Source organism: Natrix helvetica, assembly GCF_964273705.1.
Source record: "Natrix helvetica genome assembly, chromosome: 1".
NCBI classification, from domain to species: domain Eukaryota; kingdom Metazoa; phylum Chordata; class Lepidosauria; order Squamata; family Natricidae; genus Natrix; species Natrix helvetica.
In genome coordinates this window covers 266,246,722-266,265,561 of record NC_138548.1, presented here as the reverse complement: position 1 = coordinate 266,265,561, position 18,840 = coordinate 266,246,722, and the positions used below count along the sequence as shown (strand labels likewise).

General features: G+C 42.3%; 1 protein-coding gene across 3 annotated transcripts in view; it reads left to right on the top strand.

The window, feature by feature from the left end:
- Positions 1-18,840, top strand: part of LOC309382699 (rho GTPase-activating protein 7-like) — a 101,916-nt gene that overhangs the window by 69,195 nt on the left and 13,881 nt on the right. For all 3 annotated transcript variants that reach the window (XM_081934450.1, XM_081934451.1, XM_081934452.1), the window contains exons 3-8: positions 1,026-1,107; positions 4,871-4,934; positions 6,698-8,091; positions 8,684-8,854; positions 10,638-10,797; positions 12,425-12,623. In XM_081934450.1, the coding sequence (XP_081790576.1) occupies positions 1,026-1,107; positions 4,871-4,934; positions 6,698-8,091; positions 8,684-8,854; positions 10,638-10,797; positions 12,425-12,623 (2,070 nt within the window). The remainder of the gene's footprint in view (positions 1-1,025; positions 1,108-4,870; positions 4,935-6,697; positions 8,092-8,683; positions 8,855-10,637; positions 10,798-12,424; positions 12,624-18,840) is intronic.

The following is an 18,840-nucleotide window of genomic DNA, read 5'->3' as shown; positions in this document are numbered from 1 at the left end:
GCTGGTGACCCCCAGGGGAAGAGTCTTCTCTGTGGGAGCGCCTTCCCTCTGGAATGAGCTGCCCCCGGAGCTTCGCATAATCCCCGACCTCCAGTCCTTCCGACGCGCCCTAAAAAGTTGGCTTTTCCAGCAAGCCGGCCTGGCCTGTTAATTTTAACTTATTTTAAATGTATTGTTTTTTTTAAATTCGGTTTGTTTTTTTGGATATGGATTTAATTTTTTTTAAACTTTTGGGATGTGTGTTTTTTAATGTTGTACGCCGCCCTGAGTCCTTTTGGAGAAGAGTGGCATATAAATCCAAACAAACAAACAAACAAAACAAACAAACCAGTTCTGGAGAACCGATAGCGGAAATTTTGAGTAGTTTGGTGTACCAGTAAATACCACCTCTGACTGGCCCACCCCTATCTATTCTCTGTCTTCCAAGTCCCAGCTGATCAGGAGGGAATGGGGATTTTGCAGTAACCTTCCCCTGGAGTGGGGTGGGAATGGATACTTTACAGTATCCTTCCCCTGCCATGCCCATCAAGCCATACCACACCCACCAAGCCACGTCCACAGAAGCTGTAATAAAAACTTTTGAATCCCACCACTGGTATAATAGATAATTCAAGTTGAAAAATTCATTTCAGAAAAATGAAGGCGGAAAGTCAGGCTAGAGGTTATTGCAGTTCATGAGAGATAAGACAATAAACAAACTTGTATCAAAATAACAGAAAATGAATGTTAGACTTAACAAAGATTGTAGGGGGTCTAGTCTTCTAGAATGCATTGCTCAGTGCATCTTTTATGCAATAGCAATGGACACTTGAATTTCTAATTCTTAAAATGTATTTCTGTCATAGACATTCATAATTCCTAGTTTTTCCCTGGTTAATATACTCTAAAATTCTCACATGCAAGTATTGTGCCCTGATTCATAAATTTATTTATTTCCCAGAGACTTTTATCATTTTAAGTTCTGTTTTTGTTTTTCTTAACTTTAAATAAAAGTGAAAGCATAGCATTTGGAACTTGTTTTTCAGATATGCAGTTTCCAGTTGACATAAAAACTGTGAGGAAAGATCATGACTTTTTAGATCAAGATGAAATAGAATCTCTCTACAGGTAAAGTTTGGTCTGAATTTGTCTTTGGCTTAGTAATAGATGTCTAGGACTGATAACCTAAGGCTTTAATTAAGTGAAGCACTTAATGAAGTCAGTGGGCTATGACTAATATTTTGTATCTTACTTCATTCCTGTTTGGATGTCTGGAGGTATATGTATTGTTGTTGTACACAATATATGTGTTCCAACTTCAGGATTTATGGCTTCAGTGGACTTTTCTAAGAGTGCAACTCTTGCAGCTACAGAGTTGCCTTGAAACAGTCTCTCGCAGTCTCTGTCTCTCTGTCTATCTCTCTCTCTGTCTCTCTCTCTGTCTCTCTCTCTCTCTCTCTCTCTCTCTCTCTGTCTCTCTCTCTCTCTCTCTCTATCTATCTATCAATAAATAAATACATCAAGTGTGTAACATTCTAGAAAAAATGAATTTTTGGTGATTTCAGTACATGGACTATCATTACAATTGGCCAAATCCAATGAAATCTTGCTAATTTCTGATCTATGCAAAGTTTATCATTGTCCAAATATGAGTTTGATGATAATGTGGAAGAATTTCAGTAGTGTCACCAAATTTATGAACTGGACTTAAGTCGTTTTGTCAAATATTTCAGGCTACCCATCAGAAATAAATCATTTTATGGGTGCTCATAATTTTTGCATTGCACATGAAATTTCAGAATCTAGGATGCAATGCTCAGATTTTTTTTACAGTACAGTAGTTAAGAGGCTTTAGGTCAGAGAGATGCACAAGTTTATATAGGTCAAGGAATATATTTCACCTTTAAGTAGCATGCCAGAAGCTGAACACCAAAAAATAGCAAGTGGGCCTAGGACAAAGCAACTTCTCATTTACCATCTGTGTAGTGTAGTGTGCATGTATTGGATTTAGGATCAGGGAGACCCAGTTCAAAAATTATCTTTGGGTCTTTCAAGTGTCACTCTGAAATTCATATAGGTCTGATATCCCACATTGTGCATTTTTGATATAGATAATATGCTTTCTCCTTTGGATTAAGTTAGTTAACTGTTATTACTTCTATCATCAGCTTGACAGAAAATCTGTTCTAAGTGAACTTATTTTTAAAGATTAGTACTAGAAAATGGAAGATTGCCAGGTAATGTAGTAATTGTCATTTTACTAGTGCTTTAGTATTTGCAGCAGCTTTCTTTGGGTTGCAAATTATAATTGTGGAGTTGTGTTTAATTGTACTAGGAATAAGAAAACTGTATGGTTCCTTTTTCTTTCTTTCTTTTTGTCGGTCCCAAAGTATCATCTGAAAATCAGCCATTAGAATTTTTCTGGAAAGAGGTTGAATAAAATGCTGCAGGTGGTTAAGTGGTGCTGAAATATTGCCAGAGCAGCTGCAGCGTTTTACATATATGTTATAATTACATTATTATTTTTTTCATTTGGAAAGCAACAACCTTCCCATTTATTACCCAACTACCAACTGTACCTCAGGGGATATAATTGCCTAAATTGCAAACAAATTGCACAATAATATTTTAAGCTACTTGGTCCATAAATATATTGCTGGAAGGCTATATGTAGCAAATTTCCATTAAAATGCACGTGAAGATGAAAAGAGCAAGTGAATTCTCAGAGATCCTGGTGTGAACTGACAACCTTTCCATTCACTGGCGTTATATGCCACTGGGATTACTGACCATTCTGATTTTGAATATTTTGCATATATTCAACCTTTTGAAAATCAGATTTGAAATAAGATAACAAGATTATAAATGTTTTTTTAAACTATCAACCAAAAGCATAAATAGAGATCATTCTCACTTAATATTGGGATTGGGAACTCTTATCGCTAAACTAAATGTGTGTAAAAGTGTGACATAATGTGATTGTATTGAATTATGATGGCAATCACAGCAGTTCCAGTTGCCATCATTAAGTGACTCCTGCCCAGTGGTTACGTGTAATGTCTCTATTTGCAAATTCCTACTGTTTTTCCCTATTGGCTTGTCAGAAGCCAGCAGTGAAGGTCACAATTAGTGATCATATGATTGCAGGATGGTGTGACTGGAGTAATTGCCAGCTACTTGCAAGGCACTTGAATTGCGATCCCATGAAAGATACAACTTTGAGGACTCTCATAAATATTTTCAATGCTGTTGTAACTTTAAATGGCCACTGAACAAGTGATCATGAGAGGAGGATTACATGTACATTGGGGGTATCAATTACATTAAAGAAATAGTCTGTCCAACATGAGAGGGAACAACAGCAAGAACTTTTAACCCCTGAGGCCTTTTGAACAGCCAAGTTTTATGGCTTTCCTTAAAAAATCAAACACAAGTCGCAGTTTTTAGGGGAATGCTATATAACAGAAGATGCGATCAGTAATTTAGAAATAAGCTTATTTATTATTGAGAGACATATAACTTTGCTATTTTTCCTTATACAAAAATGAAAAGGTAAGAGTGTGGTAAATGTTTGTCAGTCTATAGCACGGACCTGAGATTTAACAATTATGGGGAAAATGTCACATTTTTTGGAGTCTGCAACTGTTTTAATTTTTTCCCTCAATTACTGTACAGAATGAAAAGATAATGCATTAATAACTGCTAATATGTAAAATAGAGAATATTTATTTCACTTGAATAGACAGTAAGTGGTTCACAATTTAAAAGTCAAGGGGAAATTTTTAATCCAGTGGAAAAAATTCAGTAGACTAAAAGAAAAAAAGAAACTATGCTTGAGGATTCCCATTTTATTATTTCCAAATGAAACACCTGAAAATCTGTATCAGAAAACTCCTCCTATCCTCCACACCAACTCGTATTGAATTGAATTAAATTAAGATGGCCTATTTTAGTAATGGTTAACCTTTTTGGTGCTGAGTGTCCAAGCATGCATGTGTGCCACAACCCCAAAATGCAATGCGAGTACCCCCCACATGTGTGCCCCACCCTCGCAAATGTGTGCGCTTTCCTCGCACATGCGTCCTTCCCCCAGCGCACCCTACCTTTCTCCTCCATTTCTGCCACGAAGAGGCACTTGTGGAGGGTGGAACCTGCAGAGATCGGGAAAGGCACGGGTGGCAGAAATGCAGGAGAAAGGTAGAGCGTGCTGGGGTGAGGGGGAAACTGCAGAGATTGGGGAAGGCCCTGCCCCTATGCATGAATGGCAGAGACCTGAAGGCCCCCTGGTTGGCAGGAGGCACGTGCGCATGTGCAGTGGAACTGGGCTGGGGTAATAGCTGGCGTGCCCGCAGGGAGGAGTCTGTGTGCCACCTGTGGCACGCGTGCCATAGGTTCTCCATCATGGGCCTATTGAATGAGAGGAGACTATTTTGCTATGAGGATTGTGTCTCTTTGTATCTGAATGGAATGTGACTGAGGGACCCTTTAAGTGGTGAAATGAATTCTGAATAACATTCACAGCACTATAGCACTTCATCAAAGAATGTATAAATTGTGCTTTATGTTTCTTTTGTTATTCATTTAAAATGCAGATAAGAATGATGCTGAAATAGCTATTAGTTTTTATGTATTGGAGGTAGACTTCAATCTTTTTCTTAAAATTCAATAGCTTTGTCAGGACATTTGTTGTTGTTATTAACGCACACCTTGATGCCTATTTCCTTCTTTGAGTTTTTTAAAACATTAAGAAGCAAACAAAGTGAGACACTATCCTCAGTGGAACAGCACAGAAAAAAAAAATAACAAGATGATTTTGCTTATAATGTGTGCCAAATTTAAGAATGGAAGACAAGCAGGATTATAGAACTTTGTCTGTCTTTGTTTTCTCCAGACGGTTAAATACCTTGAATAAGTATGCAGAAATGAAGATGGAAATAAGTAAGCCGAGAAAGCGGGTATGTTTATGATTCATAAATGTTTATCATAAAGTGAAAGACATTGTTATGCAAGGTTTGTTTGTCTCAGGACTACATGTCAACCTTTGCTTGTAGTATCTCCTATGAATGAGACTGTTGTACTAACTAGGTGCTACCTCTGGCAAAGACCATCACTGGGTTGTTTATGGTCCATCATGTCACCAACTCACAACTTTTATTTTTATTAACCAGACAGATGAGCCTAAAGTCATCTCCAATACATTACATTTGTCCTTCTGAATCTGCTCATGGAGAGATGACCGTCAGCATTATAAAAAGCAGTGGTTATAAGCAGATGATATGAGAAATCTTTAAAAAACAAAACATACTAGACCTACCAGGAAATGATTCAGAGGCTGAATGGAAAAAGCCACTGTGGGGCAATTGATTGTCTTCATGACTGAGTGATTTCTTGATAGAGTCATATATTGAGAAATCTGTTTCTCAACATATTATTTATTAGAAAGGCTGTTTTCCCTCTGGTATTAATTTTAAGTATAGTCTGAAATAGTCTCACTTGGAAATGATATTTTATCCAAAATACCATCTGTATACCCTGTTCTCTCCGTAATATTCATGATGTTAAATGAGGTGAGAGTGTTTTGAGATATAATAATCTTGCTTACTCTATTTTAAACTAAAATGAACATAGTTAAAAACAAGATGGGGCTAGATTTTTTTTCACCCAAGCATTTTTTTATATACAAGACATGTTTTATTCTGTGTATGATAAGGATATTAACACATTTATATCTGCAGTATTACATGATTCTAGCAGTTTATTTATTGCATATGTAATGTTAAATTTCTCTAACTTCATTGAAGAACACAAAGAAATGACTCTTTCCCGAATACTGGGCTAGGATGGAGATTGAGTCAATACACTCATTGATGTAGTGCCTGGTAGAAAGGGATTTTTTTTGTTATGATTCCTGTTTATTTTAATTGCTGTGAGCTGCCCAGGATCATTGTATGAATTAGGTGGCCATATTAGTTCTTTAATAAGTCGATAATAAATAAATTACTAATTTTATGTAATATTAACTGTTGAATTCCCAGAAGTTCATTAAAGGATATCTTGATATCTCTCTTTCTCTTATAAGGCAACGTTTAGGTTGAACACATTTGTTTGAGTGTTGCAAAAAGAAAATGTTGCATACTTAAATAAAATAATCCAATACTGTTCTTCAATATTAAAATTACTTGATTTGCTAGAACTGTATGTTCCTATAAATGACCTATACAGACAGAGCAGTAGGGTTATCCTTTTTTCTCTACTAGCATTAGCCTTTTTTAAATGAAATTGTCAACTGTGAAACAGATCGGCAGCCATCTTCCGTTTCTCAAGTTGCCATACAGCTTGGGGAGGGGAGAGAGGAGTGGGAACCAAGGTTGGTCCCAAGTGGTGCCGGCCAGAGACTGAAACCAGTAGCCAAGCACACACCAGAACACTTAATTGGACAATGTGACCTGTGACACTGGGGGAGGGGGGATCTCTAACTTTTAGTTACACTGAAACCACGGGAAATAACTAGAGCTGGTTTTAAAATCATCCGTGCCAAAATCATGTACTCAATAAAGCAGTTCTTTGAGCTGACCGTGTCAAGAGTGCTGACTGGTTTGGGTTCATTAGTTGGATCCTTGACAGAAACATTATTTTGGAAAATGAAACAGTTAATGCTATTTTCAGATCTTGATTATCTATATGATGTTACGTTTTACATTTCTTTCTTTGCTTTAAGAGTGATGAATCTGAAGATGAAGAACCTTGTGCAATAAGTAACAAATGGACTTATGAAAAAGATACCAAAAGATGGTCCCATCTGAAAAATATAGAGGTTTCTTGTGCGCGAAGACCTGAAAACCTGAAACTTAAAAGCAACGGCAGTGGGGATATTATATTTTCGGATCAAGGAGACATTCATCATGACAAAACTTCCATTCATAGTTCTAGTAGTGGGGATAGTGATATAATCAATTTTCCCAAGATTTGCGAAGTTGAGACCAGCAGAAGCTCTTCAACCTGTTCCTCGAATAAGTTGGCATCCCCTGACTCTGTTTCCAGTTGCTCTCCTTCTCTTACTGAGACCTTGAATATGACAAGTGAGGAGAAGAACTTGGATAAACTATGCCATAAAAAAGGAAACAGTTTCTTAAAGAAAATGGAGAAGTTGCGCTTAAGAAGTGGCACCTGTAAGAAACAAATGCATTTGAAGACCAAATTCAACATTAGTGAGCCTATTCTCCTAGAGGGATTGAGTGAAGAAAAGTTGAGAAGCTTAAATTGTATAGACATTTCTGATGCACCAGCGAGTCGAGTGATACAACCTTCTTACTATCCCCAGAGCTGTAGTAGTAGTAGTAGCAGCAGCAGCAGCAGCAGCGGCAGTCAGTCTGGAGACAGTAGCACTGTGAGTACCCCAAGCCCAGTCAGCAAAGTAAGGAGACACAGTAAAAGAGGAGGAATGTATGCTGAAGAGTTTGATCCCAGCAAGCTTTCCTTAAGGAGTGATTTTTCTGAGCAAAACTTCAACAGTGAGATATGTTTGCACAAAAACAAAGTATTTCAGGTACCACAAGGTCATAAGCCTGGGACTTTCCCCAAAGCGCTTACATATAGTCTATTATCTCCAATAGACAATACCTCAGTAAACTGGAGGACAGGGAGTTTTCATGGATGCCAGAGAAGCAGGGATAAGACTAATTCTCAGGAGCCTGAAAGGTCATGTGACTCTCCTTCACTGATGGATAACAGGCTGAGTATATATGACAATGTGCCAGAAAATCTTCACAAAATGAATTCACCAGAGACTGATGATGACGATGTCTTTACGGAACTAGACAATGTTATGGAACACGTGAATGGACTCAGGAAGTTGGTCAGCCAATGGACAGAAAAATTATCTGATGATGGTGACTCTGATTCTGCAAGTTACTCTAACCAATCCACTTCTCCATGCCAGTCATCTCCTAAAGAAATCCATCTTGAAATTAAAAAGCATTCAGAAGAAAAATCAGCAGAATTGCCAAATATTGATGGTGAAGACTGCTGCAGACACCTTGGCGAACAGGGTCTAATGGAACTGACGTATGTAATGGGAACAGGAACAGGGATGATACCCACACATTCCATCAGGTTTGTTGAAATTGCAAAGAATCAGAATAAAATGTGAAATGTGTAACAAATTAGTCTGATTAACCCTGAAAGCAGTCAATGTTAGATTAATTGCTTAATAATGACAATGACAACTTAACTAAATGCTAAATATTTCAGGTTTTGATGTATAATTATTATGATTGGCAAATTATTAATTTTATATAATTAAGTAATGAATGTCAAAAGAAAGTAAAGTTAATACCAACAGTAATAAACATCTTAGGTGCAATTCCAAAGCATCTGGCACACTCCTTGAACATGATCAGCATTGACAAACTTGCCATCAGTCAATTGCAAAAGGCAGCATTACTTAGAACAGCTTATATTCTGAGACAATGTTTTTAACATTATTAAACAACAATATCTGCTTAAACCAGGTCGATTGGAAGGACTCAATAGGTGGACAGGAATACCAAATCCAGTCTTAATGGTCTGGTTGATTGTGCAACCAAGTATAATAGTATATTTTCAATCATTTAGAATTTTCAATGGACCAGTTTACCTTTAGATATGGAATGAGTACTAAAAATGGCATTAATACTAAAGAACATTGATGATTTTTGTTTTTCAGGCATGGGAAGAGACCATGGTCTAGTAGAGAAGGCACACATTTTGAAAGTCTTTCTCTGCAAATGGACAGTCAATCAGCAAATTGTCTGAACCGCATGCAAAAGCTTGCTTTGTTAAAATTAACTACTTTAATGGACAAATACTCTCCATCTAGCAAACAAGGATGGAACTGGTAAGTTAAAAGGAATAAAGAGATTTAGAATTTTATGGGCAAAATTGACAATGTTCCAGAGTGTTTCACTTTTGCAGGAGTGCATTGTATATTTCTGAAAGTATATTTTTTTACATCAACAAGTAGTTGTTGATGTTCCAGTTTGGCTCTGCACCTAGAACACACCAATTGGCATATTCTGGTAGAAAGTGAGATGTTTAAAACATTGGCTACCTTTTTAAAAATAAAGATAGCTCAGTTGAAGTTATTCTCAAAGTCTACTCACATCTCTGCTGCTTGTTTTCTAGTAGGGCTGCCATATGATCTCAGAAAAATATTAATTTAAAGAGGTGCCACTTGTGTTCTGAATTGTTTTATCTATTTCAGTATGGCTCATAGCAGAGCCCTACTTTCTACAGGAATATCTAATTTCACCATTGCATCTAACTCTTTATGTTAGTGGTGTAGAATTTTATACAAACCATTTAATATATTGCATCTGAATTAAAAACAATCAGTTTAAAGACTTCAGGGAATATTTGGTATAGATTTAAGATATAGACGAAGAAAGATATAAACAGCAGTACACGTCTAAAGGCAAAGGAATATCTAGAGGTCATCTGGTTTGTGGTAATTTACAGTATGTAGATATTGAATATTGATATTGATACATGGTTCAATAATACTGATATTGAATCTTCAGCCTAATGCAGGAGAAATAAAAGTCTCCCATTTTTCTTACCTGTTTGGCCTTCTTCTGATGCAGGGATATCATGGAGCAAGATAGGGACCGCGATTTTTGGCACATTTTGGGGGGAATTATGGGATATATTGTGCAAACATTGCGCAGGCCTAACAGACTTACTTAGCATCTTTTTAAATTGCATTGTTGAAACCAATAATTTTTCTACCAAAAACTGGTGGTGTAATCAGAGTGGATTTGAGTTAAGTCCAGTTGATTTAAATCACGATTTAAATCACTAGTAAAAAGGCTTGATTTTAATCAACTCGGTTTAAATCATAATTTTTAAAGAGCAACTGTCATCTCTGTCCCGCAGCAGCTCCTCCTATGACCCGCTGGTGACTCACCGACAGTCCCAGTATTGCAGAATATATAGCTTCATGCTACATAACTAAGCTCCATTTCATGCTGAATAAGCTAATTTATTAAAGTACCTTAAATAGAAAACTATCTTTAGATAGATTTTTTACTCCAAAAGCATTTTATTAAAATAAATTTGATTTAAAAAATTTAAAATACAATTTAAATATTTAAAAAATCTGTTTTTTTATATATTTTTTAAAAAATCATCGATTTTTATCCACCCTGGTTGTAATCAAGAGATGCTTAGAAGCTTTGAAACTTAAAGGACATTGGAATTAGATGGAAGGTACAGCCTGACAAGGGGCCTTGATTCTACATTACATTCCTACTCTAATGCTATTAGACCTGGAACACTGTTTTTCTTTTGTCATTATCATGAACTGTAAAGATAAAAACTTTGGTTTAAAAAATTTATTGGTTATTTATTCACTTTTTTTAAAAAAAAGTCAACCAAACTTTGTAAAATTGTAAATAAAACCTGCCTCAATTGTACAAATTGCTATGTCTAAATAGCTTGTTTCTCTATAAAGTTGAAATGTATTAAGTGATGCAAGTAATGTCCTTCTGATATTGCTTTGTTACTTCAGTTTTTTTAACCTGTTGTATCCTATTAACAAATTCAAAAACCTGGTTATATGCACTTAGGTCTGTACCACCCAGACACCTTTGTCCGCTAATGAATTATTTCCATATTTTCAGGACTATTCCAAAATTCATTAGAAAAGTAAAAGTCCCTGATTATAAAGATAAAAATGTATTTGGAGTACCATTACTGTTAAATGTTCAAAGAACGAGTCATCCCATTCCAAGGAGTATATTCCAAGCTATGGACTACTTAAGGCACCATTTTCTTGACCAGGTACCAGTATGACATGTGTTTAGGTTCACATTTTTAGTTTTTCTTTCTCTATTTCTCTGTCTGTCTCTCTGTCTGTTTGTCTGGCTCTCTCTCTCACACACGCACACACACAGACTTACACACACACCAGTAGAAGTCCAGTTCTCAGGATTTAAGAATTATTGTTTGTTATTATTACTGTTTATTTAATTTATATCTCACCTTTATTTTTACTAGAACTCAAGGCAGCAAACATATCCCCAACACCTTTCTGCTATATTTTTCCCCTCAACAACAATCCTGAGGTGCTTAAGAGAGAAAGAGAGAGAGACTGATCCAAAGTCACCCAGTTAATTTTCATGGCTAAGATGGAACTTTGAACTCATGGTTTCTAGCTTGGTGCCTTAATCATTAGATCAAACTGGTTCTATTGGCATGTAATTGCTACTTAAATGAATTGGTATTTCAATAGCTACATTCTCTTCAACCATGATTAATTTTGACAGATGTATGATGACAAACTCTGTCTTTGCCTCTACTCCATCCTTTAGCTTTCAGATATGTTTTTCATACATTTTTTATAAGAAAAATGTCTAGGATGCTTTTCTTTCAGTAACACATCTTTACATTACCTATCTAGTCCATATCCTTTCTGCTAAATCTAAACTGTATATTTCATTTATTTGGGGTTTGGAGCATGAGGTTGCTTTATGGGGTTGGTCATGATTATACATAACTGGCCAACTCACTCTCTCAAGGTTTGCTCCTTCTTAATTGTAATTGTTAATAGATGTTGTGTACCTGCCACTCATGTTTTGATATATTAAGTTTTTACCATTAATGTATAGTAATTAGCTCTACTCAGGCACTAGGTTCTCCTATACAGTTTAATACTAATGGAGTGATAAGTGGTTCCTTCAGAAATTGCTGAAAAGCTCATTTTATGCCTCTCTTTATGTGTGTGTGTATGTGTATGTATGTATGTATGTATGTATGTATGTATGTATGTATATATATATATATATCTTGGCATATCCGGGTCTTTTCCCATGTAAAATTGAGAGTATATTGGCAACGTTTTGACGAGGTCCCACTCGCCATCTTCAGGCTGGTGCCTTCAGCTTCGTGCTTGTGTGAGCAAAGCGTGATCGGAGCTGCCGTCTTTCTATAAATATTAGTGGGGGTGTGTGTGGAGTGCTGGCTTTGTTGCTGTAAGCGGATTGGTTGGCTGTGTTGTAACATCTTGATTAGTTGATGGAGTTGATGCTTGCAGATTAGTTGGCTGTTTCGAAACATTCTGTGTGGCTGAGGTACTGACTGTGTGCCTATTGTTCTTTTGTGTTGTAACAACCTGGATAATGGGCTGTGTGATGACATCATGAGCTGGCTCATATATATATATATATATATATATATATATATATATATATATATATATATATATATATATATATATATATATATATATATATATATATATATATATATATATATATATATATATATATATATATATATATATATATATATATATATATATATATATATATATATATATATATATATATATATATATATATATATATATATATATATATATATATATATATACACATACATACACTTTTAAAACATTCTGTTTTTTTAGGTTGGTCTTTTCAGAAAATCTGGAGTTAAATCTAGGATCCTCTACTTAAGAGAAATGAATGAAATTAACCCAAATAACATAAATTATGAGGGTCAATCGGCCTTTGATGTGGCAGACATGTTGAAGCAGTATTTCCGAGATCTTCCAGAACCTATATTCACTAGCAAGCTCTGTGAAACCTTCCTACACATCTATCAATGTACGTAGAAGCTTTATTGTTTTGAGGTAAAAAATGAATGAGGGGTCATTTCTGGTGGAGGATATGGGAAAGGAGGTGTTACTGGCTCATTCGGTTTGATGGGGGTAGTGGACAATTCCCCCCTCCTCTAGCTAACCACATTAAGAGCAAGAGGGACAAGGGTTGGTATGGTGTGTGAGTTGATGGAGGAGTAATTAGGCTAGGTAACCAGTGGGTTAGGGAACACACTGGTTTCAAATGCTTGCACAAGCACTTGATTGATGCATAGATTGGACAGCTATTTTAGTCATTTAGTATGAATGAAACTTCATAAACTGGCAGACAGTAATAATTATAAGATTATACATTATAAGATTATTTTTTGAAATAGCATCATCTGATGGGACCCAAGAGGTGCCCGTTTTCTTGTCCTATGGAACAAGATCCTCCCTGAGATTCGGATTCCTGTTGGCTTTCTGGGAGACTATAAAAACCAAGTTGTCCCTGTCCCTCAGATGTTGGATCTGAGATATTAGTGGAGCTTAGTATGGATATATTGTTTTTCGTTTTCAAGTACTTATATACTATCTGAATCAAATTGATGTTGTTTCATGATTTTTATAAAAAAAAACTATTTTTATATATTTTGGGTTAGCCACCTATAGTTATTTGTTGAATAAGAGACCACACACATTTCTTAAATTGATTAATTCATTTATGGACATTTAAATTATTATTATATCCCTGAGACATCCTATGCTTTCTTAATATAATCATATTAATGCTGCTGGTACTAACTAAGAAACAAGTTATAGTCGGGCAGAATAACTTTTATTATTTTTTTAGAACTGCAAAGATTATTAATAAGTCACCATTTAGCTCAATTAATTATAATTAGTCTTTGGTATATTCTGTATTCCTTAATTTAGATTTTAACACAGTTAAACATAACTGGAAAGTAGGGTTGGGTGGCAAGTTCTTTTAAAGATAATATATAAGGTGAAGGTTCCCTCGCACATATGTGCTAGTCGTTTCCGACTCTAGGGGGCGGTGCTCATCTCCATTTCAAAGCTGAAGGGCCAGTGCTATCTGAAGCCGTCTTCGTGGTCAGCATGACTAAATGCCGAAGGCGCACGGAGCACTGTTACCTTCCCATCAAAGGTGGTCTTTGTTTTTCTACTTGCATTTCTACATGCTTTCGAACTGCTAGGTTGGCAGAAGCTGGGACAAGTAACGGGAGCTCACTCCCCTTATGTGGTGCTAGGGATTTGAACTGCCAAACTGCCAATCTTTCTGATCGACAAGGTCAGTGTTAAGTTGGCACAGAAGGCGATCGGAGTCGTGAGGAGAATTAACCAGTCTTTATTGAACAAGAACAGACTCAACAAATATACAGGAGAGAAGCAAGCAAGGTTCGTCTGACAGCTATTTATACGAAGCTGTCAGACGAACCAGCCAATCCCCAAGCCAGAGTTTCCCCGCTCTCAGCCAGGTCGCGTCTTAGCCAATCATACGCGACCTGGCTGTTGCTAGTGCAGATGCCGGCTGTCAGGGGGAATTCCCTGACGTCATCTGCATGGACACAATACTCCTTCCCCCCCAGTGAGTGCGCATGTGTAGACGATGCACATACGTACTCACGCAGATAGGCTGGGCGGCGCCGGACCCGTCCAGAACGCCTCAGTTCGACAGGAGGCGCCGGAGGGGAAGGTGGTGCTCGTCGAAGCTCCTCCCGCAAGGGAGTGGAGCTCCGGGCGCCATCTTGGAGGCCCACCTCGGAAGGAGAACGACAAGGATCAGGTAGGCAGGGCCGAGGGGGCGCGGTCGAAGGCGGGCTTGAGCAGGGAACATCAGGGTAGGCATGGCCTGACTCGGGGAAGGCCAACGGGAAACCGGGAGGAAGTCGCCTAACGGGCGGCACACCCCCAACTATGGACGGCCGGGAGGCGGCGTCCGAGGCCGGAAGGGCCCTGGGCAGCTGGACCGGGTGAACAGTGACTGGTGGAAGGGCACCAGGAATCGATGTGTTGGAGGGCTCAGGCGCAGCGACGTCGATGGTCGACCTGGCAGGGTTGTTGTCGCTGTTGAAGGGTAAGCGGCGCCTCAATTGATCCAGGTGCCGCCGCCATTCGGTCCCATCATGTAGCTGGACCCTGTAAGAACAGGGGCCGGTTATGGCGGTGATGGTGGCAGGCACCCACCTAACCGCCCCTGAGAAGGCCTGAGCCCACACGGAATCGCCCAGAATGAAGGAACGGGGAGGGGGCCCCAGGTTGCCAGGCTGTTCACTTGAATAGAGCGGGTGCAACCTATCCAAGGTGGTCCGCAGGCGCCGGCCCATCAGCAGCTCGGCTGGAGACTTCCCGGTCAGGGGGCAAGGAGTGGCATGCTGTACCAAAAGGTAAGCAGCCACCCTTGATGGCCAGTCTGCCCCATCCATCCTGCTTAACGCCTCCTTGGCCGAACGGACCGCCCGTTCCACCCGGCCATTACTAGCTGGATGGTATGGGGCGACTGGGGCATGGCGGATACCCTGAGAGGCCAGGAACAACTGAAACGCGGTGGATGCAAATTGAGGCCCGTTATCAGAGACAATGACGTCCGGCAAGCCATGGGTGGCGAAAAGCCTAGTCAGTTCCCTGATCGTGGCCTCGGCTGTGGTGGACCTCATGAGGATGAGCTCCACCCAGCGCGAATATGCATCCACCACCACCATGAAGACCTGGCCTCTGAAGGGGCCCGCGAAATCCATGTGGAGGCGGGACCAAGGCCCACGGGGCAATTCCCATTCCCTCGGAGCGGCTGCCGGTGGCGCCGGTCGGGAAAGTTGGCAGGGGGAGCAGCCGGCCACCCAAGCGGCTATCTCGTCATCAATGCGAGGCCACCAGACATAGCTGCGCGCCAGGCCTTTCATGCGCACTATGCCCGGGTGGCCGTCATGAAGGCGAGATAGCACCTGATGGCGCAGGCTGGGTGGAATGACCACCCTGTCACCCCACAGGAGGCACCCACTGTGAAGTGACAGCTCCAACTGCCTGGCCTTGAAGGGGCGAAGGTGCTCTGGCACCGGTCCCTCAGGCCAGCCCCTTTGGACCCAAACCATGACCTGGGACAGGTCAGGGTCAGCCCTAGATTTTGAGGCCACCTCTCCGGAAGAGAGGGGCAGAGCCAAATCCGCTATGGCCAAAACCGACAGGCAAGGCACTGTCGGGGGGTCTGCAACGGGCAGGGGGCAGCGGCTGAGGGCATCAGCGTGCCCTATGTGCTTGCCCGGGCGGTAGAGCAGAGTGTAGCTGTATGCAGCTAGGAACTCTGTCCACCTAGTCATGCGCGGTGATAGGATGGGAGGGGTCGGCTTGTTACCTGCCAAAAGCCCAAGGAGTGGCTTATGGTCGGTGAACAAAGTAAAGTGCCGACCATAGAGGTAATCATGGAACCTCTTAATCCCTGACACTGCAGCCAGAGCCTCCTTGTCAATCTGGCTGTAGTTGCGTTCTGCAGAAGTCAGTGTCCGGGAATAAAAGGCTATGGGGGCCTCCGAGCCATTGGGCAGCACATGGCTCAGGACCGCCCCCAAACCCACGGGGGAGGCGTCACAAGCAAGAGTCAAAGGCAGCTTGTCCGAATATTGGACGAGGACTGCCTCTGACGTCAGCAAGTCTTTGACAGCCGCGAACGCATGCGCTTCGCGGCTGCCCCAGCGCCAGGCTGCCGATCGGTCGAGCAACCAATGCAGCGGCTCGGCTAGTGACGCCTTATGCGGCAAAAATGGCGCGTAAAAGTTCAGCAAGCCAAGGAACGCCTGCAGCTCCGTCTTGGAGGCAGGCGTGGGGGCGTTCCTGATGGCTGCTACCTTGGAAGGGGTGGGGTGAATTCCCTGGGCATCAATTGTGAAACCCAGGAAATCAACCCGGGGCACAGCAAATGAGCATTTGCTGCGTTTTAATTTTAATCCCGCGCCCCTGAAACGCTCGAGGACCTTTACTAGTACTTCAATGAGGCCCGATCGGCTGCTGGCGGCGATCAGGACGTCATCGAAGTACGGAACCACACCAGGGAGCCCATGGAGCAACTGCTCCATAAGGCTCTGGAAGATCCCTGGGGCTACGGAAACGCCGAATTGCAAGCGGCGGCAACGGAAAGCTCCACGGTGGGTGACGATGGTCTGCGCGGCCGCCGCCTCGTCATCCACCGGGAGCTGCTGGTAGGCCTGCGCCATATCCAGCTTCGCAAAGATGCAGCCCTGCCCCAAAGAGTGGAGCAAGTGCTGCACTACCGGAACTGGATAGGGGTTCGCCTGGAGGGCAAGGTTGATGGTGGATTTAAAGTCGGCGCAGAGGCGAATGGAGCCATCCGCCTTAACTGGGATGACCAAAGGGGTCTCCCACTTGGAGTAATCCACCGGCTCCAAGACTCCCTGCGCGACGAGCTTGTCCAGCTCCGCATCAACCTTTGCCCTCAAGGCGAAAGGCACCCTACGGGCCTTCAGCCTAATGGGGGCAACCTGGGGGTCTAGGTTCAAGGAAATGGGCGTTCCCTTATACGCCCCCAGCTGCCCATCAAACACATCGGAGAACCTGGCAAGTACGTCGGCCACGTCAGGAGGTGTGGCCACCACTTGCCTTACCCCGTGCACTGATAGGCCAAGTGCCGGGAACCAGTCAAGGCCCAGGAGGGCTGGCAAAGGCTTCTCAACTACTAGAAGGGGAAGGCATCCCGAAAAGTCCCCATACTCCACCCGCACCAGGTGACAACCCAGGGTAGGAATTAGAGTCCCCTGGTAGTCCCGTAAGGTTGCGTCTGGGAAGGAGAGCTGGGTCTTGGAGATCCCTGGACAGAGGCGGGAGAACTCTGCCCACGACAAGAGGGATCGGGAAGACCCCGAGTCCACCTCCATGGTGCAGGGGGAGCCTTCAATGAGGAGCGACGCCTTGATGCGCTCCGCACCTGCACCAGTGTGGAAGGCCAACTCTGCGGGGTTGGCGTGTAGATCAGCGTCCACGGCGTAGCAGTCTCCGCGCGAAGGCTGCTGCTGCTGCTGTCATCCAGAACGGCTCCCAGGTCGCTGCTTGACGGCGGCTGTGGTCGGGACGTCATCTGGGCGCTGTGGCAAGGGGAACTGCGCTCGGCAAACCTGGGCCAAATGTCCTTTCTTAAGGCAGCGGCGGCATACCGCGGCTTTAAAGGGGCAACCAGAGCGGTCGTGGTTGCCTCCACAGCCCAGGCAAGCGGTCACAGCTTCTCGGACTCTCTGAGGGGCGCGCCTTCTGGAGGACTGGCCAATGCGAGCCACCGCTCCCTCCTCAGGGTAGTCAATAGGCAGGGGGACCAGCTCGTCCACCAGGCAAGTGCGGCCTGGCGGAGGCGGCAGGTTGAACATCTCCGCCATTGACTCATCGGAGAGTTCAGCCGCCCTTGCCTGCTCAATGGCCCCGGTCAGTGTGATGTCCGCTTGTGACAGGAGCCGCCGGCGAAGGCGCAAGTCTTTTACGCCGCTGACGAACTGTTCTGTGAGGTTGCGGTCGAGATCGGCAAACTCGCACCTCATCGCCACTGTGCGAAGCGACTGGAGGAACTGGCTCACCGACTCCTCCGGCTTCTGCACACAGCGTCTGAACGCGTAGTGCCTCGCCACCCAGGATGGTGTAGGGGCGTAGTGGCGCTGAAGACGCTCCGTTAAGGTGGCCCAGTCCAGTGAGTGGACTGGCTGAGGAGCGGCTAGTGAGCGAGCGGCGCTAAACATTGGCGTGCCGCAACAGCTCAGGAAGAAGCTGCACTTCTCGTCGTCCGGCACATCGCGACGGCCGTTGCCGATCAGGTAGCACTTGAAGCGCTCCAGGAACGCTTCCCATGTCTCGCCGTCGCAGCCGAAGGGGACGAAAGTTGGCATCGCCGACATGGTCTCCTCAGATTTCGAGCTAGGCAGGACGGAATAGGTCACCAGGACAATTGTGCCGAGGTGGAATGTTCGGTTGGTTAGCGGCGGCTGCATCCCATCCTCGTCGCCAGTGTTAAGTTGGCACAGAAGGCGATCGGAGTCGTGAGGAGAATTAACCAGTCTTTATTGAACAAGAACAGACTCAACAAATATACAGGAGAGAAGCAAGCAAGGTTCGTCTGACAGCTATTTATACGAAGCTGTCAGACGAACCAGCCAATCCCCAAGCCAGAGTTTCCCCGCTCTCAGCCAGGTCGCGTCTTAGCCAATCATACGCGACCTGGCTGTTGCTAGTGCAGA